Genomic DNA, 27,591 nt, shown 5'->3' on the forward strand with positions numbered 1-27,591 from the left:
GCCTGGTGAGGGTTAGGGTGGGAGCTCAGTCCTCTCTGCAGGAAGGAGGCTAAGGGGCCCCAGAGGAGCCAGAGGGTTGGTGTTGCACAAACCTGCTCACATTTAATCCTCTCTGAATGTCTCTGAGTGGCAGGCATTGTTGTATCTGTTAAACTCAAGGAGGTTAAGTGATTTGCTCAGGATTACACAGCTAGTACGTAGCAGAGCTAGGATTGTACCTAAGGCTGTCTCTCTTAGTCCACCACAAAAGCTTTTTCCAAGGCTCTCTCAGGATAAGGACCACCTGGGGTGCTTGTTAAAATTTTTTTTCAAGCCCCATCCACTGAGTCAGAATTTCCAAAGGAGGATCTAGGAATTTGTTTCTATAATGTTCTCTTTCCCCCCACCCCCATTTTAATCAACAGGTAAGTTTGGGGAACATTGTGCTATGCCATACTGTTAAACACCCCTTTTAAAAACTATAAACTCTAATTAGATTAGACTTGTTTTTTGCCCTCTTGGTTCCCAGAGACCAGAGAATATGTATCCGAACCAACCAACACACAAATAATGCAGTTTTCTATGTTAGTATAAAAAACGGTGACAAGTGATGGCCACTGGGGTGTAGGGAAGGAGCAATGCCAGACAGGAGCCTCATCCCACCACTGCCAAGCCATATGACCTTAGATCTAATCTATAAAATGGAAAAATTAAACAGAGCAATGTAAGCGAAAGTATTTACATAAAATGTAAAGATTTTACAATTGCAAGGGACTCATCTGTTTTATATTAATCAATGGATGTAAATAATATCTTGTGACAATGTTTAACAATGCTCTCTAATCAAAAGCTGTAGTCTCTAGTCCTCGCTAAACAATGATTTATTCTTTTTTTATTGGGTATATTCAACATGCCAGGCATGTCCGTGTCTGGACACCTGGGATACAGCAGGGACAGCCAGGCTCATGTGGTGTTTACCATCAAGTAGCGGGAGGCATAGAATAAACAACTAAACACAGTAATGATAGGCTGTAATAAGTATTAGCAAAGGAAAGGAACAGAACAAATGGAATAGAGAGTGGCTGGAGTTGGGGAAGGCATCTCTAAGGAGATGACATTTGAACCAAGACCTTAGAGTGAAAAGCAGCCCATCCTGTGATGAGCCAAAAGAAGAGAATTCCAAGCAGGTGAAACAGCAGTGCAAAGGTCCTGGGGCAGGAAAGAGCTTCAAAGAACAGGCAGCAGGCCAACGAAGCACAATGGGAGCCCTGGGAGAGATTATGTGGGGCCTTATAGACCATGTTCAAGTCTGGATTTTACTCTAAGAGTGATGAAAAGTCCTTAGAAGTTTTGAGCAAGAGAGTGATTTGATCTAAGTTTTTTTTTTTTTTTTTTTTTTTTTTTGTAAGGAGATCAGCCCTGAGCTAACATCCGCCAATCCTCCTCTTTTTTTTTGCTGAGGAAGATGGCCCTGGGCTAACATCTGTGCCCATCTTCCTCCACTTTATATGGGACGCCGCCACAGCATGGCTTACCAAGCAGTGCGTCGGTGCGTGCCCGGATCCGAACCAGCGAACCCTGGGCCGCCGCAGCGGAGCGCGCGCACTTAACCGCTTGCGCCACCGGGCCGGCCCCTGATCTAAGTTTTAACCCTTACTCTGACTTCCGAGCGCAGAACAAACTGTAAGAGGACAAGAATGGTGGTGGGAGACCAATTCAGAGCCTTCTGCAGTGGTCCATAGGAGATGCTGGTGGCTTGGGCCAGGGAGTGGCAGGGGATGGGAAGAGGTGGGTGGATAAAAGGAACTGGAGTGGAGTTAACAGGACTTTCTGGTGGGTTGGACGCGAGTATGAGGGAAAGAGGAGCCATCCTCAGTTTGGCAGCGTCACTCCTGACAACTCAGCTCCAGGAGCTTAAAGACAAAGGATTCTAGGCATCCTGGATGCTGGATTCTGGAGGCAAACACAGGGTCTCATTCTGAGCATTCCAGACAGTGGCACTCCACCCAGGCTCACTCAGGAGATGAATTAAAGGGGCCAGAAAGGTGACTGAGAAATACACTCCGTCATGCATGACCTAAGATGAAAAGCTCTGAAAGAATTGGCGGGGAAATGTATTGTTTAAACAAAACTTCACAGGAAGGAGCGTAGTAATAATCCTTGACAGATGGAGTAAATTAGTTTTTCTTGAATGATCTCATTTTTGTCCAGCCTTTACCCCTACCCCTAGAACTGAGGCTGAGGGATGAGGGAGGCCTGGGACAGAGACGTGAGAGAAGGGGAAACAGGGAGCAGCAGCAAGGGAGGGGAGAGCAGGAGGAGGGTGGGATGGAGACTCACTGGGCTCCTTGGCCCTGGGAAATGCAGGAGTGCCTGGGCAGTTCGTCTCATCTGCTTTGCCTTTCTTTGTGTCTGTGTCTAGGAGTGACCTTGCAAGCCCTTTCCACGGTTCCCGTCATGTTTAGCTACTGGGTGAGTGAGAAACCTCAAACCACATCTTTGCTGGGCAAGGGCTCATGGCCAGCTCCCCAGCAAGTAGACAGGTAACCCAAGCCTTGACACTGGCCCCCAACTCGCCTCCCCTTTACAGATCAGCAGGGTCCCTCAGCTTCTCAAACTGCAGTGTCCCCTCCCAGGCCTGTCTTCCTAGTCATGTCGTCGCCCTAGACCCACACAGTCCAGGGTGGTAGCCAGCAGTCACATGTCACTGTGTGTCTCATTATATTTCCACCGGACAGCACAGTTCTAAGACCCAAGCTTAATCTCCACCAGAACTTACCTGTCTGATGACCCATTCCTGCAGTGCCTTGCTCAGTAATTGACAAGCCAATTTATTCTGGGGTGGTAATGAGAATGATAATAATGGCCTAATATGTTGCCTCTCCCAGGGAAATATACAATTCAAAATGAGATTCCTGGGGTTGGATGACTTTTCCCAAGTGATCAAGTCGCGAGTGTTAAGCTTCAGGCATGATTGCAGGCCTGTGGGAGGATGTTGTACATAGCTGGGGATGCGCTAAGTACCTCCTCAACCAAGTAAACATTCACTGGTGTTGTGAGTTAAGGAGCACTGGAAAGACCACCTGCTCACACATACTTCCCCCGCCTGTGCTCATAATTCTGGTTTTAGTGATTTAGTATGTTCCTGTGATTAGATTCACTGCTTGAAATAAAAATGCTCTAAGACCTACAGATGCCTGAACTTATCAGACTGGGTACCATTCTGACTGGACAACTGGGAGTGCAGGAGAGGACCAAATTCCTGGCCCTGGGGGGATGATGTTGAAAGGAAAGGAAACCTGAAGAAGGGCAAGTGAGGGAAACAGAAAGCAAACTTCATCTGCCGCAGCATTTGGCTAACTCTGAGTGTCGCTGCCAACGGGAAGGACAGAGAAGAGGACAGACCAGAACAGGAGAGGTCTGTGAGCAGCCTGGCATCCCACAGTGAAGCACGACAAGGAGGTGTGCTGATGGTGGCACCAAGCACTGGGTCAGGGCCAGCCTCCTGCGTGTGTATGTGTGCGGGGAGGGGCCCTGGGTGTGCAGCCCTGCAGGCCCCAGGCTGCAGTTGGTGGGTGGGCCCACCCTCGTTCTAGCTCTAGCACAGGATGCCAGGCCCGGTAATCATGTCCATCCTTTCTGATGATAGTCTCAATTTTTCTAATTAATCAGCAACATACTAGCAGTGTTCTTTGCGTTTGCAATGATTGGCTTCTGGGTCCCCTGTAGCCAGTGCCTATCTCAATCTGTGCCTCAGTTTTCTGAGGGATAAAGCCACTGACGGTGACAAATGATTTAGCCCAGGGGAGGTGTTGTTCAGAGTAAATACCTATAGAAGTGGGTTTTGAATGATTTGGTTTCCCTTACTTGTCTCCACCAGGCCAAACCTCAGGACACTTTAGACCTGTGCCAGCTTCTAAACAATGACCTAGCTGCCACTGTTGTGAGCCACCCCAGGAGGTTTGTGGGTCTGGGGACATTGCCCATGCAGGCCCCGGAGCTGGCCATCAAGGAGATGGAGCGCTGTGTGAAGGAGCTGGGCTTTCCAGGGGTCCAGATCGGCTCCCACGTCAACCAGTGGGACCTGAATGCGCAGGAACTCTTCCCTGTCTACGCAGTGAGTACGCGGCGCTCGCTCAGCCAACACGCAGCCGGGTGGCCACTGCGCTGGGTGCTGGCAGGAAGATGACTGAGCCACTTGACTGGGAGGTAGAGAGATGCCTGATGACAGCATAGTTATAGGGCAAAATGTGGGAAGAGCTCTGCAAAGGAGCGGGATGTTCTACTAGAAGAGGAACAGATGGAAATGCTTCCTAGGCCAGCCCTGGGTTAACTCACTGAAATCTCTCTTCTTTCTATCTCCTTTGCTCTCCTCTTCGTCTATCATTGGAAGCCAAAATATTACCCTTACCACAGCAACTGTGCAAAAGAACCATGTTAGTAACATGCAAAAAAAAAGTACTTATTTTTGCTTTGGAAAAAAATTATTATTTTTCAAAATTATAAAGCAATTTTGAAGAAATTGTGGAAAATACAGAAAAGTATAAGAGAAAAACAAAAATAACCCATAATCCTGACACCCAAAGATAAATAACCACCGTTATAGTACATTTCGTTTGTATTTTTATTTGCATATATCTGCATAAATTTATAATTTAATGAAATTAGAATTCTAATATACCTGTGATTTCATATCCTAATTGAGAATTTCCAACCTAAATGAAAATTCTCCTAATGCATGATTTTTAAATAACTGCATAATAATCCAATATATGGATATGTTTTGATTTATTTAACTAATCCTCAATTAAGACACTTTTTAAGCCATGTATTTTGAAAATGTATAATAAAAATACATAGCAAAAATTGCCATCAAAATGTTAACATTTGATAAAACTAGATGGTGAGTATGTGGATGTTCATTGTACTATTGTTTACAATTTTCTATGTTTGAAACATTGTATAATAAAATATATTTTCAAAAACTTAGTACCATCCCTTTCTGAAGTATCCAACTGAAGTGTCCACGGTCCCATGGTCCTCTCCACAAGTCTTCCTCTACTTTCTCTTCTTTCTGCAACTAAACCTGCTTTCCTTAGTACCAGGATTCGAGATGTATAATTCTTTATTCAATTGCATTTTTTTATTTCTTACTTCCCTCCTAGACTTATAATAGTATTGTTTCCTGTTAATTTCATTGTAAATGCAAAATATTCAATAGTGAATTAAATAGATGTTGGTGGACTCACTAGGCATTGTAATTACCAATCATTTATTCATTTATATTTATTGAGCTCTGACAACATGCAAAAACTTTCCCATGTTTGTTTCTATGGACACTGCCCACCAGTTGGGGATTGCCTGTTCAATTGCCTCCTAATGACCTGAATGATTTAATGTTCCTCTAAACATTGAACTCCCTGAAGATCACTGGCTGCAGTGGCTGAACTGATACAGTGAATGTTTTCTAGAAACTTTAATGAGCTTTGAAAGAGGATTTATTTATTTGTGCATCCAAGTTGTTTCAGCACAGTGTAAGCAAGACTTCAGCTGCAAGGCATTTTATTATTCATTGGAATTGGGTTTATGAATTACTAAGGGGCTCAGAAAGCAACAGCAGCTGGTTGGGGTCCAAAGGGATACTTTCATTTGTGTGACTAGCTCGACCCATCAATCACTCTAACTAAGCTCTTTCAGGGGCTGCCAGTCTCTGAGGGGATTCAGGAGACCATCCTGGCCCCAGTTGACTTGTGATGTCCTGGGGTTGACAGCACATTTGTTTGGTTAGTCAGACTTGCCAGCCTCACTACTCTGTAACTTGCATCAGAAACATGTGCTTAAACAAATGAGAGGAGTTACCGTGAGCCAAGTTGGCTTTGTCGTTTTAAGATGAGTCGTTTTAAGGAGCTCCAGAGCGGCTGACTGTCCCCTTTATCTCTTAGACCTCCTGTCTTAGTGAGTGAACCCAAAATGCTCAGGGTAATTTTCAAGCACAACAGGGACTTTGTTATGAGTTTGAGGCAGACAGAGTGGCAGTGGCAGACTGCCTGCCTCTACCATTTATGAGCCACAAGACCTGAGTCAGTTAGCCTCTTTCTGCCTTAGTACTCTTCTCTGTAAAATGGGAGTAATGAAAGTGCTCATCTCATAAAGGATTAAATGAGTTAATAATTGTAAAATTCTAACAGCTTTGGCACATGGTAAGTTCTCAGTTAATGTGAGTTATCGTGATTCTGAGAGTATGAGTGACTTCTTTTTGTGTTCTCTACAATGCCTCACATACAGAAGGTGATCAAAAATATTTATTAATTTGGATTGAATAGAAATGAACTGTCAGAGCAGAATAAAGTTCTATCCTAATGAGGAATCAAATCCCACTGAGATACCATGATCCTGTGCCTTTGTAAAACCCAAACCATCTTTCCAGCCTGCATCCATTATCAGAAACCAATTGGCTCCTCTCCCTTCAAAAAGTTTAGGTCTCTTCTGATCCCCAGAACCTGTTGAATTAGAAGTCCTTTCTCCAACCTACCCTTTGCCTCCACTTCAAGAATCCCCAGTTGTCCCAGAATTTTCTCTGTTTTAAAAATGCTTATGTACAGAAGTCACATTGCAGCAGCCTATGTAGCCCACATATTTATATGTAAATGTAGGATGAGTCTCTCCAGCATCCCAATATATTTGGAAAAGAAATGTGCTAAGGAAAATCTGTTTTGAACCTTGATAAGCACTAATACTCAATGTCTGTTCAAGGGACTTTTTTTAATTAAAAATTTTGTTGAATAAAGGTCATTTCATCCAGACGGTATTTCCATTTCCCAGAAGGCCCTGGAGCAGGTTTGCCCATGACATATATCTCAGTACCTGGCTGGCTGAGGCACTGAGAGCTCTTTCCTTTCTAAAGTCATCACATTCACAGCAGACTGTTCAGGGACTCAGCTGAGCTCCTGAGGCTCTGTGAGTGCCTGCAGACGCTAGAAATTCTCACCTAGTGTTGGGCTCTTGAGTGGCTGGATGGCCTGGGTCAGGCCAGCCTGCTCCAGCCCAATCATGAGCCCATGGCTCCCAGCCCACCACTTCCTCACTTTCCACACCCTCAGGTTTCCAAGTGGGGGAAAGGAGGGTACACTCCAGCCCTGACTCCGGGAATAGAATCTGAGCAGTCCTTCCGAAAGAGTGGACAAGTAGGAACCAGCAGGGGGAACTTACCCTGCATTTGCAGTGTGGGATCAGACCTTGAGCATTTCGCTCTCAGTTGAAATGTTTGAATGATGGATGTTTCCTGTGATTTGTTTTGCCAAACAGTATATTAACCTCAACAGTAAATCCTCCAACTCCCTTGTTAATTTTAAGTGTCCTTTTTACTTTCCATGCAGGAGCAGAGTTTATCAATGACTCTTTTATATAGATCAGGGAACAATTTCAAAAATATTTTAGTTTATTGATTCAGATCAATATAGACCCAGAGAAAAGCAATTTCCCTAAAATAGTACCCTGTATTTGCTAGCTCATCCAAATAACCATGTCTCTCTCTCTCTTCTCTCTTTCTCTTTCTCTCTCTCTCGTTGCTTCTTTGAAGGCAGCTGAAAAGCTAAACTGTTCCCTATTCGTGCACCCCTGGGACATGCAGATGGATGGACGGATGGCCAAATACTGGTTCCCTTGGCTCGTAGGTTTGTGTCAGCTTGGGGTCTGAAAGAGGATCAAGTCTTTGTTTTTTTCCAATTATCTGTGGAACTCTATTATGTCAAAGAGAGAAAGTATGAATAATTAACAGGATTGTGAGTTATTGAGCTCTCACTCAGATAAGTGCTATATATATTACTTCATTTAATTTTAATCATATCCATACAAAACTCTATGAGGTTGACATTATAATAGCTATTTTACAGATGGAGAAACTGAGACTCAGCATGGTTATGTAAGTTGTCCAAGTCACACAGTTAATAAGTGAAAATGGAAGTCACACAGATCTGTCTGACTCCTAAGCCTGTCTGACTCACTACACAGACTCCCAAAAAGGCTCCCAAAATAAGTAACCATGCCTGTCTAATAGATTTTTAAGGAGCCAATAATAGCATCAGCTCTTACTAATGAGAACCCTGAAGTTACGAGTAGAAGGTCAACTTCCACCACCCAAGGATCTGAGGCCCTAGATTGTAGATGACTCAGGTTTTCAATCTTCCTGTTATCTGCTCCTCTCTTCTGCTCTTTGCCTCCTGCACTATTCATTCACAGTTCCATACGAGTGTAAGGGAAAGGGAGAAAGGAGAGACCTCCATTTGGCCTATCCAATCTCTCGTTATCATCCTTGATAAGAAGAAATGGAGACAGACGTAAAATTCTAGGGCCACAAGTGAAAAGTGCAGCTCATCTACAAACCCAATAAAAAGTGGGTCCCCAAATGAACAGCACTGGATTTTGTTTAGGGAGGCCATTATCCATTTTCTCCTCAGCCCAATTAGTACAAGTAATTGTAAAGTAACTACCATTAAGAATTAAATGGAACAATATATCGAAAGTCAAAAAAGTGAATTTCAGTTCTAGCTAGTTTCTATTTTGCTGTATAACCTGTGGCAAATCACTTCACCTTCTCGGGCCCCAGTTCCTCATCTGTAAAATGAGAGAGCTAGTTTGGATTCTCTTTCTGCTCTTACATTTTATGCCTCTGTGATTGCTGTTGGAGACCAATGTATTTGGTAAGCGAGCTTCCTACCCATCCCCTACCAAATTCTTGAGGAATAATTAGTAGGACGAGATCATCTAAAAGGCCCCAATGCTGTCCAGCTTCCAAGAAAATCTCATCCTAATTCACATGACACTTTGACAAGTCTCACAAACTTCTTTACATTGCAACTTCCCACATGAAAAACAGGAGAGCATTTGCAGAGAGTCATTTCATCATTCATTTATGCAACACATATATATAGATCCCCTCCAGCATGCCAGACCCTGTACCAGGCACTGAAGATAGAGACATGGACAAAACCTCTACCCTCCTAAAGCCTGTGTTCTGGTTAGAGGAAAGAGATGATAAATAAGTATGCAGATCATAAACAAAGAAACAGGCTAGTTCCAGAATTCTATTCTGCATACAAAGGTGGTCATTAGCAGATTAGTGGAGTCTCAGCAGGGGAGGGCCATGATCAAATTAACATTGTAAATATTCCACTTTGGCTCCTGTATGCAGAATGGATTATGGGGTTATGGTCCAAGTGGAAGCTCTGCCCACAAATCACTCCCAGGTGGATATGGGACTCCATCATGCTTCCAGAATTCCCAAGAGACCAGGGAGCCAGAGGCTTCCCTGTCCACGGAACAATGACAGGCTTGGGGCAGGATGAGCATCCGCTAAAGTCCCATTCAGCAGCTAGAGAATCAGGCTTCCCCAGAAGGTGCAAGGCTCAGCTGTGTAGCCCCCAGAGATTTCTTAATCACAGTGTGAAAAGCAGTCACCTGGAAATGTAGCCCAGACTGACTCCGTGGAGGTGAAGGCATCAGGCATGGAACAGCTGTTTCTTCTAGGAGCACAAAGCACTTGAAATAATTCATTTTAATCCAGTTATTTTTAACCTCAGCTCTAAGAAGCAGCAATGATTTGGCAGGAATAATAATATTAGTTAATATTTATTGAGCACTAACTAAGTGGCAAAAACTAACCATTTTCATCCCTCTTTTACAGATCAGGAAATTGAGGCACAGGGAGGCAAATAATATTTGTTGAGCACCTCCAATGTGAAGTTCTGGCCAGGAGCTTTCCCGACGTCATCATTTCCAAGGCTCCACAATAGCCCTACAAGATGGGCAACACTGTTCCCATTTTACACTGTGAAGAAGCACAGACTCAGGGGCATTAAATAACTTGTCAAAGGCCAGGAAGCAAAAAATTGGAGGAGTTAGGGTTCAGCCCAGACTCATCGTACTCCGCTTGCCCCACTGCATCCAAAACTGAAGCTGAGGGAATCAGGAGAAAAGCCAGGTCCTCTGGCTCTTTGACTGTTCTAGCCATTAGATGACTCTACCTGCAAGTGGCAATAGGAAGGTTCAGATGGTTCTGCTTGCCAAAGTAATGGCTTTTATACAACCAAGCCATGCTGGGGCACAGGGACCTCACATTTCTCAGCACTGACAATCACAGCAAGCTGCCATTCCCCAACCATTAGCATCACTGATCCTCTTCTTGCTTGAGATAACAAACCCTGCACCTTGTGACTATTTCCTCTTTCAGGAATGCCAGCAGAGACCACTACGGCCATTTGCTCCATGATCATGGGTGGAGTGTTCGAGAAGTTTCCTAAACTGAAAGTATGTTTTGCACATGGAGGTAAGACCCTATCTGTATTAGTCAGCTTGGGCTGCCATAACAAAATGCCACAGACTGGGTGGCTTAAACAACAGAAATTTATTTTCTCACAGTTTTGGAGGCTAGAAGTCCAAGATCAAGGTGCCATCAGGGTTGGTTTCTGGTGAGACCTCTCTTACTGGATCGTAGAAGGCCATCTTCTGTGTCCTCACATGGCCTTTCCTCTGTGCATATGCAGAGAGAAAGACATCTCTGGTGTCCCTTTCTCTTCTTTTTTTTTTTTTTAAAGATTTATTTATTTATTTTTCCCCCAAAGCCCCAGTAGATAGTTGTATGTCATAGCTGCACATCCTTCTAGTTGCTGTATGTGGGACACGGCCTCAGCATGGCCAGAGAAGCGGTGCATCGGTGCGCACCCGGGATCCGAACCCGGGCCGCCAGCAGCGGAGCGCGTGCACTTAACTGCTAAGCCACGGGCCGGCTCCCTTTCTCTTCTTATAAGAACACCAGTCCTATCAGATTAGGTTCCTACCTTACAACCTCGTTTAACCTTAATTACTTCCTTAAATGCCCTATTTCCAAATACAGTAACATTGGGGGTTAGGGCTTCAACATATGAATTTTGAAGAGACACAATTCAGTCCATAACACCTTTCCAGCCACCATTCTAGTCATAAAGTATATGATGGTTCAAGGACCAAATTCCATTTTTGCAGACAAGTTTAGTTTGGTTGGCACAGTTTTTGTTTTATTTTGTTTGTTTTTTATTTAAATCCCTCTAGTCAGACCACAAGCTCTCCAGTTTACAATAATCCCTGCCATTTACTATTGTTTACAAAGAGGACTATTTCATTCATTTACATTTCCTGCTTGGTCCCCTTAGGTAATTGAGTTTGTGACTCTTGGACACACACACACACACACACACACACAACACATACACACAATATCAAACTCTATGTGCTGTTCTCTAATCTGCCTTTCCTTCTCAACAGCATATAGAGACATCTTTCCACGTCAATAAATATAGAGCTCCATCATTTTTGATGGTTGCATGCATGACAATACATTTTGTGAATATGCCATCATCATTTAGATATTCCCCAACTGATGGATTGCCTCTGTATTTTGTTATTATAACCACGTTACATTTGAAAACCTTGACCACATATCTTTACACACTTCTCTCTTTAGGATAAATTCCTCAAATCTGAACTTCTAGATGAGTTAACATCGTTTCTTCTGGGTTATCTCCCAGCATTTGGAACCCAGTAGGTCCTTTGTAAATACTGTTAACCATCTGGGCTACAGTACCTTCTTGCACACAACATGAGGATTGAAAGGAATCCTTTTCAATTGACACCAGCCCTTCAGTAATGAGTTTTACTTGCAGGTGGTTCCTTCCCCTTCACGGTGGGAAGAATTTCCCATGGATTCAGCATGCGCCCAGATCTGTGTGCCCAGGACAATCCAACCAACCCAAAGAAATACCTTGGTTCCTTTTACACAGACTCCTTGGTTCATGATCCTCTGGCCCTCAAGCTATTAACAGATGTCATAGGAAAGGTAAGTCGGCTCTGCCATTCGGATGGCTTATGGGAAGCAGAGTGCAGGATCAGCACCAGTTGACTTGGCTTCTCTCCAAAAAAGAAATGGAAGAAAAGGCATTAGAAGAAAGAAGGGGGACAGTGAGGTTTGGGATTAGGTTTCTTTGCATAGGGGATCCTCTCAAGAGCCTCCATCAACATAGAGTATGTATCACCAGGAAACCGTTAAATATGCCAGCGAAATTCCAGATAATCCACATGGCTGAGTAGTTCCCCTAGATCAGCTCCTATTCCTTACAGTCATCTCTGTACCCATCCAAAATGACACATGTCGATGTGGTAAGCAGGAAAGAGCCACCCGTTGTGAAGTCAAATTGACCTGGGTTAAAATCCTGGCTCTACCTCTTACTAATTGGGTAAATTGTGAACCCAACTGTCCTCATCCACTAGATGAATGAAATTGGAACACTAAAGAGAGGGAAATAGCACTGGACAAGGAGACAGGGGAAGATGATGAAGGATCTTGTGTACCACCTGAAATTTCTTTCTGGAATAATATGGCCTTTGTTTTGAAAACAATTCTCTCATTTGGCCAAAAAGACCAAAATGGTAGTACTTTACACCTCACAAGAAAAAGTATTTCCTTTGTTGTGGTCTGCTAGCAGATCTCTCTGTTGGTGGCTTCTCCACCATGAAGTATTCTTTGAAAATGCTAACTCAGCAAGTTAGACCATTTTTAGGGCAGAGGCCAGTCTGAACTAGTGAAAAATCTGAAATATTTAGTATTTTAATTCTGTTTTATTACTTAGAGATATCTATAAAAGGTTTCTAATTTTCCCAAGAAAAAAAATCTCTGGGGTTGTCTAAATATGGACATATTTAAAGATTTGCAGTATGGTGCTTGGATTGAGAATAGACTCGAGGGCATTTAAAATCTTGTTTAGCAGAAAAAGAGGTCCATCATTTGAAAGTTGCAAGTAGTGTTCTATCTCCAGAATGGAGACTTCATCTCACTTTAAAGCTGACTGTTTCTCTCACTTAAGAAACTCACTAGAATATAAATGTTAAACATTCTGGTTTGGTAATAAATTATGTAGTTAAACTGGGTTTCTGAGCCTTCTAGCTTTTGTGTTGTCCCTGCCAAAATGGGTGCTTAGCAGCTGGTTACGACTGTTGATTATTATTGGTTTGGACAAAGGGGCGATAGGGAGGCAACTACAAAGAAGAGAACCAAAAGAGACTGTGAGCTCTGGACTTTGAGCGATGGAGGGGATGGAAGGAGTGGGAAAGTGGTGTGGAATTGGAGAAGGGAACATTCTGATTACCTGCCATCAAACTGAGTAGCCCCTGGTATTCTTGGAAATGGCAACATCAGGAGAAAAACGCCCTTGGCAAATACCACACCCATCTTATGAGGGATACCTACCATCAGCAGTGAGGGATACTATCAGTACCTTCAAACAGCATTCAGGGCAATACACATCACCACAGGGTCAGAGCAGAAGAGGAAGAACATGGCAAATGCCTTGTGGTAATCAGTGGATAGAACAGTTAGTGAGCGCATGTGAATAAACACCTTTTAAGGACTCCCAGAAAAACAGGGCACTTTGCAAAGTTAGTGGTGCTGAGATCTTGCATTCAAACTGTGAAGACTTGAGCCATTATAATTTAGGCATCAAAAGCAAACGTGACCTCATTTTATGTGCTCTCACAGGCTGGTGAATCCAGGACACATAAGCAGTATATATTAATAATTTGGGATTCTCTTTAAAATATTAATGCTTCCTCATTCTAGTTATAGTCACATTAGAAAATTCTCTCAAAAACAATCCCCAAACCAGAATGGCTAAGGAAAGTCCCAGCATGACAGCTGGGCTAGACAGCAACCTGTCCAGATTAGAGCATGAGGGCAGAATGCCGTGGAGGGCTCCAGGACAGACCAAATGGAACTGATGGATTATTTGATGTGTTTGAGAGTTTCAAACAATGATTGCCAGGCATTCAACAGATCTGTTGATGTATTAGGAACAAACAAGCAGTACATACACGGAAAATGAAGCAAATGAAAGAAAAGAAAATAAACTCCGGGAAGACAAACATCCATATGAGGCAGATAATCATTGTACATTACTTGACTGAGCAATGAACAATATTTGTAGTCATAATAGTATAAATACCAAGTACTGGTTTAACTGAAAATTATAATTCTATTGGGAATATAGAAGAGAGAAGTTGGGGTAAGAAAGAAATTCTCAATGATCATAATGAGAAGAAATACTCCCTAAAGCTAATAAATCAAGAAACAATAGTATAAGCTTATTACCTGGAAATATAAAGGTAATTCTCAGAAGATGCAGGTTAAAAACGTAAAAGTGGCTGCCTTGGGGGACAAGAGTTGGGAAAGTAGGCATAGGACTGCTTTTGGTAAGAAAGATTTTAGTAATATTTGATTGTTTAACTAGGTATAGGCATTACTTTGATAAATCAAAATTTTAAATAATACACTAAGAATATATATATATATACACACTAAGAATATGGTGAGAGAGAAAGAGAGAGAGAGAGAGAGACCAAACTATTTATCGAGCATCTACTATTTCTAAAACACTGAGCTAAATGGAGAAATTAAATTACATAATTTCTTAGCTTCCTTCCATCTCTAAAATTCTTTGCTTTTAACTATGTCTACTCATTTTTAAAGACAAGTACAGAAATGCTACTTATATGTTATCAGCCTATCACTGTGAAAAATATGAAAAAGAGAAAACCTTATTTCCTCCCTATATAAACATGATCATAGAAAACTCACTGTATATATTTGGATGGATAGATTTTTTTTTTAATTTTATTTATTTATTTTTTTCCCCCAAACCCCAGTAGGTAGTTGTATGTCATAGATGCACATCCTTCTAGTTGCTGTACGTGGGACGCGGCGTCAGCATGGCTGGAGAAGTGGTACATCCGTGCGCGCCCGGATGCGAACCGGGGCCGCCAGCAGCAGAGCGCGCGCACTCAACCACTAAGCCTAAGGGCCGGCCCTGGATGGATAGATTTTTAAGAGGTCAGTCATCCTCTCATTATGATTATATCATCATTTGGACCAGCTCCATTGGAAATCTATTGCTGCATAACTAATTACCCTAAAACTCAGTAGCTTAAAACAACAACAAACATTATTTTCTCTTATGGTCTCTGTGTGTCAGGAATTTAGGAGCAGTTTAGCAGGCTCAGGGTCTCTCACACAGTTGCAGGCAAGGTATCAGTAAGGGCCACAGTCACCTGAAGTCTCGACTGGAGCTGGAGAATTTATTTCCAGGATGACTTTACACATGACTGGCACATTGGTGCTGGGTTTTGGCAGGAGGCCTCAGTTCCTCCCCATCTCAGCCTCTCCACTCTCCACAGAGCTGCTTGTGTCTCCTCACAGCACAGCAGCTGGCCTCCTCTAAGAATGAGTGATCTGCGAGAGACAGGGGCAGAGGTACAAAAAGAAAGAGAGAGAGAGATTGAGTGCGCACCAGGCAGAAACTATCCTTTTTAAGACCTAGCCTCAAAAGTCACATAAGGGGCCAGCCCAGTGGCATAGTGGTGAAGTTCATGTGCTCCGCTTCAGCGGTCTGGGGTTCTCGGGTTCGGATGCTGGGTGCGGACCTACACACTGCTTGTCAAGCCATGCTGTGGCGGCATCTCACATACAAAATAGAGGAAGACTGACACAGATGTTAGCTCAGGGACAATCTTGGTCACCAAAAAAAAAAAGTCACATAGCATCATTGCTGCGACATTTATTTATTAGAAACAAGTCACTAAATCTGGCCCTCATTAAAAGAAAGTGGAATTAGGCTCCACCTTTTGAAGAGAGGAGTATGGAAGAATTTGAAGACATATTTTAAAACCACCACATTCCACACTCTGGTCACAAATTATTTATATTCTTCCTAAATGCAAAATATCCTCACCCCTCACCCAACCACCCCAAAAGTCTCATCCATTTATAGCATCAGCTTAAAGTACAGGATCTCATTGTTTAAATTAACTTGGGGATGATGCTCCTTACGTACAGTTTCTCTCAAGCTGAAGACCTGTGAACTAAAAAGACAAGTTCTTCACCCCACACATACTCAATATAAAATAGTGAGACAGGCAAAGGATAGCTGCTATGATCCTCCATTCCAAAAGGGGGAAAATAGGAGGTTCAGAGAAGTCACTAGTAAATCTGAAATCCTTCAGGCACATGTTGGTAGTTCCTTGATTAGAACTCAAAGCATAGGAATGATTCTCCAGAGCTCTTGGTTCTACCCTCTGAGTCATCCCTCCTTTTCCTCGAAAGGTAGCTTATGTTTGTGGCTGAGTAGTTTTTACAGACAGCTTCATGCTCAAGTTTTGGGATCCAAAGGCTTCTTTTCATTTTGTTCTGTCTTTTCCTTTCAATCCAAGCTGGTGGTATTTCTGCTAACATAAGTGTCTTAAAAACTTTGTGGGTCTTTCATGAATCTTATTAGGTTTCATACCATTAGGCAAAAGCCTTACGCACAAGTCTCTGAGAAAAGCTCTTCTCTACCTTGGGTTTGCACAGAGGCTGCTAAGGAACAACGCTCTTAAGCTATCTAGAAGCCCTTATTATTTGACAGAACGGTTCTTTGAGGCACTGCCTTTAATCTTTTGAGGTCATAAGAAAGATATAGTCACATCCTGGCTTCATTTTTAGACTATATTTTCTGATTATGCCCTGGATTTAATCTTTGCCAGAAAGCCATCTCTAATTTTGGCATCATTTGCCATTGGAGGGGCTGGGAATTTTCAAGCCCAATAATTCCTAGCTCCTTTATATTTTTAACAGTCCTTCCTTTAAGGTACTCCCATTGCATTGTACTATAAGCAGCAAGAAGCAGCCAGGCAGCACTTTCAACATTCTGTCTGGAAATTTCTTTAGCTATATCACCCAGTTAATTAAATATATTTTCTACTTTGCATATTACCGTAGGTGACAGTGTTGCTAAATTTTTTGCCACTACAGAGCAAGGATCTCCTTTCCTCTAGTTTCCAATAACATTTTTCTCATTCTCCCTAAAGTCCTTACTGGTAGGCTTCTCACAGGCCATCAGACTTCTAATAACAGTCTTTACAAGGATGTTTGGTCTTTCTATTCTCATGGTCCTTCCCACTTCCTCCCACAAGTCAGTTCCAAAGCTACTCCCACATTTTTAGGTTTTCATTATGGCTACACCCCACTTCCAGGTACCAAAATCTATTAGTATTAGTTATCTGTTGCTGCATAACAAATTAACCTAAAACTTAGTGGTTTAAAACAACAATGAACATTTATTATCTCATTCATGTCCTCTCGGTCAGGAATTCAGGAACCCACGGCTGGGCAATTACAGTTCAGGGTTTCTCGTGAGGTTCGAGATGACTGCAGCCCACCAATATCTGTCTGTCTGTCTGTCTGTCTGTCTGTCTATCTGTCTGTCTATCTATCTATCTATTTGTTCTTTTACTCTTTAATTTTTTTTGCACACTACTTACTCTAACTTAACCCCAAACTCTCCACCAATTTTGTAACTCTCCTTTTAGTACATCCAAACATATTGGGTAGAAGAGTCTATTAATTCTATCTTCTTGAAAAAATATCTTCAGGAGTCTTCTGACTTGCTCCATTCTGGACTGGGTTGCTATTTAGACCTGCTGCACAGCTGTCATCTTGAAATCTCCCTTCACCATCTCTCTCTCTCTCTTTCATTGGATTCCCTGTTTCCTGAATCCCACGATATTCCGATTTCTTGGTTTACTCCTTCATCTTGGTGGAGAACGTCCTCCAATAACTTTCTGAGAAAGGGAGTATGGGAGATGCAATTTTTGAAACCTTGGTTATCTAAAAATGTCTTTATTCTTCCCTTACAATGAGTTAATTGTTTGGCTAGGTATATAATTCTAGCATGAAATCTATTTTCCCTGTTAATTTTACAGACATTTTTCCATTGTATTCTGGGTTCTAGAGTTGCTGTGGAGTAATGTAATGCCATTTTAAACTTTGAACCTTCATATAAAACCTGCCTCTCTCCCCTCCTCCCCCTAATCTAAAAGACTCTAAGATTTTCTTTTTGTCCCGACATTTCACAATGATGTTACTTGTTACGGGTCTATTTTCACCCATTATACTAGCCATTTGGTGAGCTCTTTTATTCTGTAAATTTTCTTAATTTATTTCTTTAATGACTTCCTTCCCTCTGTTTTCTCTTTCTGGAGTTCCTACTATTCTAAAGTTGAACATTATTTTTTTCTGTCTTACATCTCCCCTTTTTGAACTTTTGTTTTACTTTCTGGGAGATTTCCTCAGCTTTATTGATAAAGCCTTCTATTTAATCGACTATTTTGTTTGCTTAATTTCTAAGAACTTGTTCTTGTTCTCTAAACTTTTTTTTTTAACATCCTGTTCTTGTTGGGTGGATACAATATCTTTTCTTATCTCTCTGAATATACTAATAATTTGGGGAAATTTACTTCTCCCTGCAAGTCATCCTCCAGTTGGCTTTTTTGTATTTTTTTAAAAGTCTCAGTCTTTTATATTAAATGCTTTCCTCAAATGTCTGTAATCCTTGGCTGTCTGCTCATATTTATGAGTGGTCACTAGAAAGATGATTGGAAGTCTCTGCCTACGGATAGGGCCTGTCAAGTGTGGTCTGCTCTATAGAGTAACCCAACGTGTTCTTTGGAAGCTCCAAATATTTGGTCTTTCCTTTTTGATTTATCAGTTTCCCAGAGAAGCTCTTCCAATCTCTTATTTGAATGGTAAAAGCCTGGTTTCCAGTATTCTGGGAACTGAGTATGGGGAAAAGGCTGGGAATCTCAATTTTTAATAAGTAAACTTTCATTTAACCCTCATGCTTTCAGAACAGTCCCCACTCTCAACTGTGCCTCGTATCTCCCCAGTTCAGAGACCCTCTCTTTCACACTCTTTTGAGACTAAATGATCAGTGTTTTGCCAGGGTGGGGAAGAATCAGTTACTGGTCTAAGCAAAGTCAGGGAGGTGATCTAGGGTCTAACTGCTTCTTAACAGACTTACAGTGAATCCTCCTGTTTTTAGTCCCATCTTTGTGTCTACTTCTGGAAGTACCTGGTACTGTCAATTATAGATATTTAAGGGACTTGGTGATATAAGCCAGGTTACTTTTTGGCTTATCTTATACTGGCTAAGAATTTAACTTTCCCAGTCTTCTAAAGTCAGTTGCTGTTGTCCATCTGCTTTCTAGTTTCTGATATTTTCTTCTTGTTTCTTCTATCCTCTTCTCTTTGTCCTTGTGGATATATGCCCTTTAAAAATCTCTTTACTATCTTTTTAGTGGGGTTTCAAATTGTGATCCTCAGACCAATACCAGTCCACAAAGAGTTTGTTACTAGTCCATGATGAGACAAGGAACTTGTGCCAGAATGTAAATCAAGTCACTAAACATATTGTCTAGTTTAACTGACTTTTGTTTTTAATGGCAAGACTTGCTTGGTAAGGGAAGCAGTGCATCGATTTACATTCTAGGGCAAGCTCCTTATGTCATCACAGACAAGTAAAAGTCCACTTTGGGTATTGGTCATAATACCAGTCTTGAGCTTTCCTCTCTTTCTCCAACAAAATTCATTTTACTTGTATTGCATCCCCCTAGGGCCCAGCTTGCAGCTCCCTGAAGTCATTTTCACAGTTATAGGCAATTACAAGTCAGCAGAAATTACAGCAGTAGAAGAAGTCAGGCTAGATCTTCAAAACCTAAAGAATTTTCTAATACTCTCTGATTTGGGTTGCAGGTAGAAGGAAGAGAGATGATATGCACATCTTAGAGTCTTAAGATTTTTTTTCTACTTCTAAAATTTAATTTATTAATTCAACTAGAACATTTAAAATCACATAACTTGATAGTTTATAAATATTACTTTTCCACACTTACATTTCATGAAACAATTTTGTTCCAACATGTATCTTTGACATAGTGCCTTGTCATTATTAGAAGCACCATTTGAAGTGTTAAAATTGTTTTTAGAAGTATTATAAGCATTACAATAAAAACACTCTCTTAATGCAAGTGTCTATTTCGCAAGTTTCTAAATATCTGAGCTTCATTTTCAACCAAGTATCATTAGAATTCTCTTCTAGAAATGGTGGAACTATACAACTATTCATATGTCATTCACACACAGCATTCTATTCCAAATTGAATTCACTACTGCTGCTAGTCTTTTGTTTGTAGTTTGTACTTTTCAGTGGTTTCTATTAGTTTGTTGATTTGTTTCTGCATGCCTGAAAAATGTAGGGGAAAATAATAATACAATTAAGACTAGAAATAAAAATAGGATTAAAGATGAAGTGAAAAAAAAAGACCTGGAAATTCCACTCTTCTCCAGCAAATAGTGAATGATGCTAAAGAGTTTAATGCTGAGCTACATAGTCGTAGCTATGAGAGATCCTGAGGAAATTATTTGATCTCTCTAAGCCTCAGTTTCTTTATCAATAAAATAGGGATAATGATAGTACCTAACTCCTGGGGTTGTTTACAGGGTTAAATAAGATAACCATATAAAGTACCTAGCACAATTCCAGTCCCATAAGTGCTCAATAAAAGCATTTGATAAAGGTGCCTATAGACTTTGAAGAATAAAACTATAGTGAGAACAACTGTGACAGTATCAAATAATTTGCAAGATTTTTTATCTTAAAATGTTAGCAACCTCAGAGTTATAAAATCACTGAATAATTGAGATAAGGAAAAAACTTCTACCTAAATTAAACTTCACAACGAACAAAATGTCTCTGTCTGAAGCAATGATGTAAAATAAGGCTTGGGCCCTCTATGGAGAGTTAAACAAAAGTGAAGAGGGAAAGAGAGAATAAAGAGGGAAGAATCTACAAAGGCACACACATGCTCAGAGCAGAACGTACACTCCAAAAAGACATGATAGAACCCTAAGCTTTAATCTGTAGTTGATCTTTAGGCTCAGCATCAGCAGGAAGTGAACCCTCAGGCAGAGTTGTGAATGGCCTGGCTAAGTGTTGAAGGAATGCCTAACACAGGTCCAGTCTGCAAAGACCAGGAGAGGCGTTTTTTTCTTTTTCTTTTTTTTTTTTTTAAATGATCTTTTTTTTTTTTTTATAATTTTATTTATTTGGTTTTTTCCCTCAAAGCCCCAGTAGATAGTTGTATGTCATAGCTGCACATCCTTCTAGTTGCTGTATGTGGGACACGGCCTCAGCATGGCCGGAGAAGCAGTGCAGCGGTGCGCGCCTGGGATCCGAACCCGGGCCGCCAGCAGCGGAGCGCGCGCACTTAACCGCCAAGCCACGGGGCCGGCCCTTTTTCTTTTTCTTTCTTTCCTTCTTTTTGTTCTCTTTTTGCTCTAGGCATTTAAGGAAATATTGATCAAAATATGAGCTGACCACAGGCTTAAGGAACAGCGACTTCAGAGATCACATACGACAAAGAATATGTTTTTTAAAAATAGTTTAGAGGGCCGGCCCCACGGCTTAGCAGTTGAGTGCGCGCACTCCGCTGCTGGCGGCCCAGGTTCGGATCCCAGGCGTGCACCGATGCACCGCTTCTCTGGCCATGCTGAGGCCACGTCCCACATACAGCAACTAGAAGGATGTGCAGCTATGACATACAACTGTCTACTGGGGCTTTGGGGAAACAAATAAATAAATAATTTTAAAAAATAGTTTAGAAAAGTCATTAGGTAAATGACTACAAAGCACAGCAAGGAACAACAACAAACCTTGAAGAGAAGGAAGAATCTGATTACCAAAGTTAGCATACTATAATATTCAAAATGTCTAGTTTTTAACAAAAAATTAAGAGGCATGTAAAGAAACAAGAAAGTATGGCCCATTCACATGCAAAAAAGAAATTAACAGAAACTGTCACTGGAGAAACACAGACATTGGACTTACTAGACAAACATTTTAAATCAACAGTCTTAAACGTACTCAAAGAGATAAAGAAAATCATAGACTAAGAACTAAAGGAAACGAGGAGAATTATGTCTGAACAAAAAGAGACTATCAATAAATATAGAAATTATAAAAAGGAACCAAATAGAAATTCTGGAGCTGAGAAGTACAACTTTAATGAAAAATTCACTAGAGGGTCATATATCTGACAAGGGACTTGTATCTGAATATATAAAGAACTCTTACAACTCAATAATAAAAAGACACATAACCCAATTAAATTGGGCAAAGGATCTGAACAAACGTTTCTCCAAGGAAGATATATAAATGGCCAACAAGCACCTGAAAAGATGCTCAACACACTGGTCATTAGGGAAAATGCAAATCAAAACCACAATGAGATACCAATTCACACTCACTAAAATGACTATAAGCAAAAAAATGGAAAATAACAAATGTTGGCAAGGATATGGAGAAACTGGAACTCTTGTACATTGCTGGCTGGAATGTAATATTGTGCAGCTGCTGTGGAAAACAGTTTGGTGGGTCCTCAAAAAGTTAACCATAGAATTAGCATATGTCCTAACAATGCTATTCCTAGGTATATACCCAAAAGAATTGAAAACAGGTATTCAAATAAACGCTTGGTCACAAATGTTCATAACAGCATTACTCACGATAGCCAAAAGGTAGAAACAACCCAAAAGTCCATCAACAGATGAATGAATAAACAAAACGTAGTATATCCATACAATGGAATATTATATTCAGCCATAAAAAGAAATGAAGTATTGATACATGCTACAACGTAGATGGACCTTGAAAACAAGTGAAAGAAATGTAAGACAGAAAGGTCACATATTCTATGAATCTATTTATATGAAATATCCAGTATAGGTAAATCCACAGACAGAAAGCAGAATAGTGGTTGCCAGGGGTTGGAGGAAGGAGGGAATGGGGAGTGGCTGCTTAATGTGCATGAGGTCTCCTTTAGGGGTGTGAAAATGTTTTAGAACTAAATAGAGGTGATGGTTGCACATCACTGTGAATGTACTAAATGCCACCAGAGTGTACACTTCAAAATGGTTAATTTTATATTATGTGAATTTCACCTCAGTTTTTTTAAAAACTGAGGAGGCCTCTCTCTGCAAGTTAGACTTTCAACCATTCCAACCAAAATGTCTATTCATCTGTTCTCTTTATTTTAAAAAGAGAAACCAGAAACTCCTGTTCTGCAAAATAGCAAGTATTTTATCTCACAGTAAAAGAAATGGTTCACTTTTAGAAGTAACAATGTCATTTTGGGTGTTTTATGCCCCCAATTTTTACAATAGGCATAAATGTGATCTTATCTTGGGCATTTGATCTTTGGGCTAGAAGATGAACATAAGCCAGAGACCAGTCAGGCCCAACAGCCGAAGCTTCTTCATCCCCTTTTCATGTCTTCTACGTCTTCAACATTCAGCACCGCTCTGTTCAGAGGCTCTAAAGGGTTAGAATGATCCAGAAGTGATGAAAGATCGCCAAAGAAAGATTTGATTATTTCCAGGGCTTCTGTAGGCCGTGGAGTATGTGTACCACATATATTAGAAGTATTTCCACCTGACTTGAAGTTTAAATATATTTTAATACTTCTGTAAGTATTCTGGTTAAATGATGTTTTCCTGTGCACTGCAGTCCTCAATAGAGTGGAACCCTTTTTGATACCTGTAAGCTTCCTGAGAACAAGAGTATAACTTACTATCTTCTCAAGAAGTTGTGGTAAGTGAGAGAGAGTTCAAGTCCTGGCACTACTGCTGGTTAGCTGGGTGACCTTTAATGTCAAGTCACTTACCCTCTCAGCCTCACTTTCCTCCAGTGTGAAATGGAGATGATTACCAGGCAGAGTTGAGGTAAGGAGCTAATTTAATAGTAAGCCAAAGGACTATATAAACATCAGTGATTTATATCACCTATTCCAGTCAGTGCTTTACGAACAGTAGATGTTAAGTTAATGTTTGTTTAATTGAGTTTTGTAATGATCTTGTGGATACAAGGCTATTCTTACTTTGCATTGATTGAATTAAATCAGGCTCTTTCTCTATGATATTATGTCTCAGGAAACAAACTGAATCCTTGGCATACTAGAATTTTTGTAGTAAGCTATATTACAACAGAGTTATGTTGTATTTACTGCAAATGCTAATAATTAAATATGCTAATGAGAAGATAGTTAATTGTTCCTTTTCCAGAAGACAAACGAATTCTCTTCCACTGTTTGAATTTATTTAGTAAGCCACATCTTTCAGTGTCCACAGCATTCTCTGAAAATGTGAAAAAGTTAATGCATCCCAGCAGGTGAATAGTTTCTTTCTTTTCCTGGCAGGAATATTAATCACTATTATTATCAGCTCAGTAAGTCTTTGACCTCATAGGGAATGTGTGCTGCTGGCTTTAGGGAGGGAAACGTATGTTGGGGCAGAGTGTTGGTGCTGAGAAATCAATCATGATTATCCACTGCTTTACTGCCCAATAAAGAAAGCCAGTGTCTGTCTAGAGGGTATAATTTTAGGATCCCAGAAGAGGCAGCCATGGTACCTAAAATGCCCACCATTAGAATTATTCCTTTGGGTTTAATAGAGCCTTTAGAAAGGTCCTACTAAATGTAGATGTTGTCAAATGCTACATTAGCACAGATATCCTTAAAAATTGGTTCATGATCATGGTTGATCCCAAGGGAATAGAATCCTGGATCACAGACAAGAAGACAGAAGAAAGTTCCAGCTTTTGGGAGGCCAGGATCAGGGATGTTACTTGGGAACCTGAGATGTCACAAGAGTCTTGGGTTTCTCAGGGAGCTTGGATCAGTGGGAAATGGGGCAACGGTCATCCAACGCCATATCCTATGCCTCCTTGACCAGGATTCTGCATGTAATCCATTTAAAACAATCAATTTGCAGTTATGAGATAACAGATGGTAGAAATAGCAATACAAAAAGTATTTTTAACTCAGGAAGTATTTATTAATCATCTATCAAGCAGAGACTGACATTAAGCAATGAAGTATGCGACCTTCAACCTACAGGACCATATGACTCTTAATCTCTTCTCCCCACCTTTTCCCTGCTACTATCCCTTCTTCTGAACAAGAAATGCAATTAACAAGAACTTCATTTCCAGTTCTTTTATGCCTACTTACCTCTCCCTTATGAAATTACCAACAAGTTAGAAATGGTCAAAAGTTTACCAGAAGGTATCAATAAAAGATGTACAGATAGATTACAGGTATGAAAAATTTACAAACCAAATTAACACAAGTGGATAATTAACCTCCTATAGAGAGGAGCAGTGAACAATAGCTACTAAATAATAATTAAATACTGCCAAACCATGAGTTTGATGTTCGGCAACAGGCATCCAAAATCAAGTTAGTAAGGAGAACAGGGAAGTACCTTAACCAGGAAGGATGAATTGCAGAGAAATCATTTGCTTTCTCCATATTAAAACAGAAGACACCTCTCCCCCCTTAAAATGTACTTTTATTCAAGAAGGCCATAATATTGGGAATGGATTTCTAGATTTCAATTTCATGTTAATGTAGTTGACAAATGTAATATAAGCATGGGACTTTTTAATTTATGTTGTGTTTTGGAATTGTAAACAGCTTTAGCAAGAGGAGTAGAAATAAGGACAAATGAACCTCCAATGAATACCAAGCAGGCAGTTCAGAATGAGATCAGCTGTTGGCACAGATGTGAGTAAACATAACTTTGGGTCTTTTGGGCTTCTATCAGCAGGTGTATTTGCTTCGTTTTATACAGTAATAGATACAGGAATCTAGAAACAGAGTTGTTAGTCTATCATGGCCTTCCTTCTAATCTTTATTATGCAATTTCCCATATTATTTCATGTCTATGTATTCATAAAACCTAGGAAAATATTTTTTTTCAGTAGAAATCAGTGTCATTTATCCTCATAACAGCTCAAATTTAGAGTATTTAAAATACATTTAATATTTCAGGCCTAGTAACAATGAGACTTCCTTCTTTCATACATTCAAGCATTCATTCCTTCAACACACACACTTGTTAAAGCAACTCTCAGATTGATTATAAGCATATGTCAGAGTTTTATTTCAAACTTGTTTCAAAAGAAGAGGCTTTGTGAAAAAGTCCAATTCAAAAATTCTATCTTGGCAGAGACATTTTATAGGGGGGAAATGTTTAGATAGTTATTATTAGACTGAATTAAAAAAGAAGAAGAAGAAGACTATTTAGTTAAGGACAATTAGCCTCTTTACATTATTGGTTAGAGGTCAGACTAGTTTCAAGACTAATGGTCAATTGAGTGGGTTTTCCAGGGGGGAGTCCTAAGCTCATTAAAGTCTATTAAAAAATTGCTCAAGTATTTTATCAAGAATGCTAATTATTCCCCAGGAAGAGCAGCCAGTCATATCAGACCACAAAGTTCTGCTCAGCTCAGGTTTGGGACAACTTTCTTTCTTGAATTTATTGGGGGTGACTTATGCCATGCTAAGGAATTTGGGCTTTACCTTCTGGACGATGGGAAATTATTGAAGGATTTTAAGCAGGGACGTGGCATGATCAGATTTGTATTTTTAAAACAGCATTCTCTCCAGAGTTAGGTATTGATTGACATAGATGAGAGTGGAATCAGGGAGATCAGTTAGAAAACTACAGTAGTGGCCCACTTTAATTCAATAAACATCCACTCTATACCATGCATTTTGCTGAGAGCTAGAGACACAGTTTCCCAGTTCTTAGCTGAGTGGACAAGATGGAGACACAAGCCTGGCTCCACCACAAACTAGCAGTGCGACTCAAGGCAAGTTAGTTATTATCTCTGTTTCCTCATCTGTTGAATGAGGATAATAATAGGACCCATCTCATAGGAAGGTTATGAGGATTAAATGAGTTAATGACTTAGATTAAATGAGTAAATGGCTTAGAACAGCATTCTGCACATAGTAAGCAATCAATGAATGTTAGATATTATTATTATAAGAGATTATCTCATAGCAATGTAATAAGTGCCGTGAATAAAAGTATATGTAGGGTGCTTCGGGAGTACAGAAGTCACATTTAGCTGAGCTACAAGATGGTAAGAGCCTGAGTTAGGGGAGGAACTGGGGAATTGGAGGGGAAGTAATGGATGCAAGAAATGATATAGAGGTAGAATCCAAAACCCTTAGTGACTCATGAGATTTTGGGGTGAGGGATCAGGAGGAGTCCAATATGACTCCTAGGTTTCTGGCTTGGGCAATTTTCCATCAAATAGAAGGAAAAATAGGTTTGCGTTCATGCTCTATCAAATAATTATGCATTAGGCATTAGAACTTGTGAAATTACCCAATTAATATCCAAGATACAATTCCCAATTATTAGCGGCAAAAATACTATACAAACCTAATCAGAGTTGCTACTTAATATCCTTAATTGAAAACAGAGACTATTATGGTGGACACATTAAAATCCTAAACTCAGTTATCGTATTAGTCTAATTAATTGCTCAAGTTTAAGTTTTTTCCAAATGTCACATTTTTGGTCCAATATCTATGACATTAATTCAGATGAATATAACATAGGTTAATTGAGGCCAAGAACATGGGTTAGTTCAGTGGTTCTCAACCCTAGCTGTACATTAGAATCATCTGGGGATCTTTAAAAAAATACTGATGTATTTGCCCACCCCCAGATATGATGATTTAATTGATTTGGAATTGGGCCCGGGGTGGACATTTTTTAAGGTTCCCCAGGTGATATTCATATACAGTTAAGAGTTGAGAAACATTGGGTTAGAGTCAGTAAGAATCTAGAATTTAGAGTCACAAGGA

The 27,591-nt window shown here is 40.5% G+C and overlaps 1 protein-coding gene across 2 annotated transcripts in view; it reads left to right on the top strand.

Moving 5' to 3' along the window:
* The window catches only part of ACMSD (aminocarboxymuconate semialdehyde decarboxylase), a 64,132-nt gene that overhangs the window by 21,004 nt on the left and 15,537 nt on the right, over positions 1-27,591 (top strand). Inside the window, exons 4-8 of one of the 2 annotated variants that reach the window (XM_058548610.1) lie at positions 2,402-2,451; positions 3,860-4,096; positions 7,559-7,652; positions 10,208-10,303; positions 11,676-11,848. In XM_058548610.1, the coding sequence (XP_058404593.1) occupies positions 2,402-2,451; positions 3,860-4,096; positions 7,559-7,652; positions 10,208-10,303; positions 11,676-11,848 (650 nt within the window). The remainder of the gene's footprint in view (positions 1-2,401; positions 2,452-3,859; positions 4,097-7,558; positions 7,653-10,207; positions 10,304-11,675; positions 11,849-27,591) is intronic. The other variant, XM_058548611.1, reaches the window with a different exon arrangement.

This window comes from Diceros bicornis, chromosome 10 (genome assembly GCF_020826845.1).
Source record: "Diceros bicornis minor isolate mBicDic1 chromosome 10, mDicBic1.mat.cur, whole genome shotgun sequence".
In the NCBI taxonomy this organism is placed as follows: Eukaryota; Metazoa; Chordata; class Mammalia; order Perissodactyla; family Rhinocerotidae; genus Diceros; species Diceros bicornis.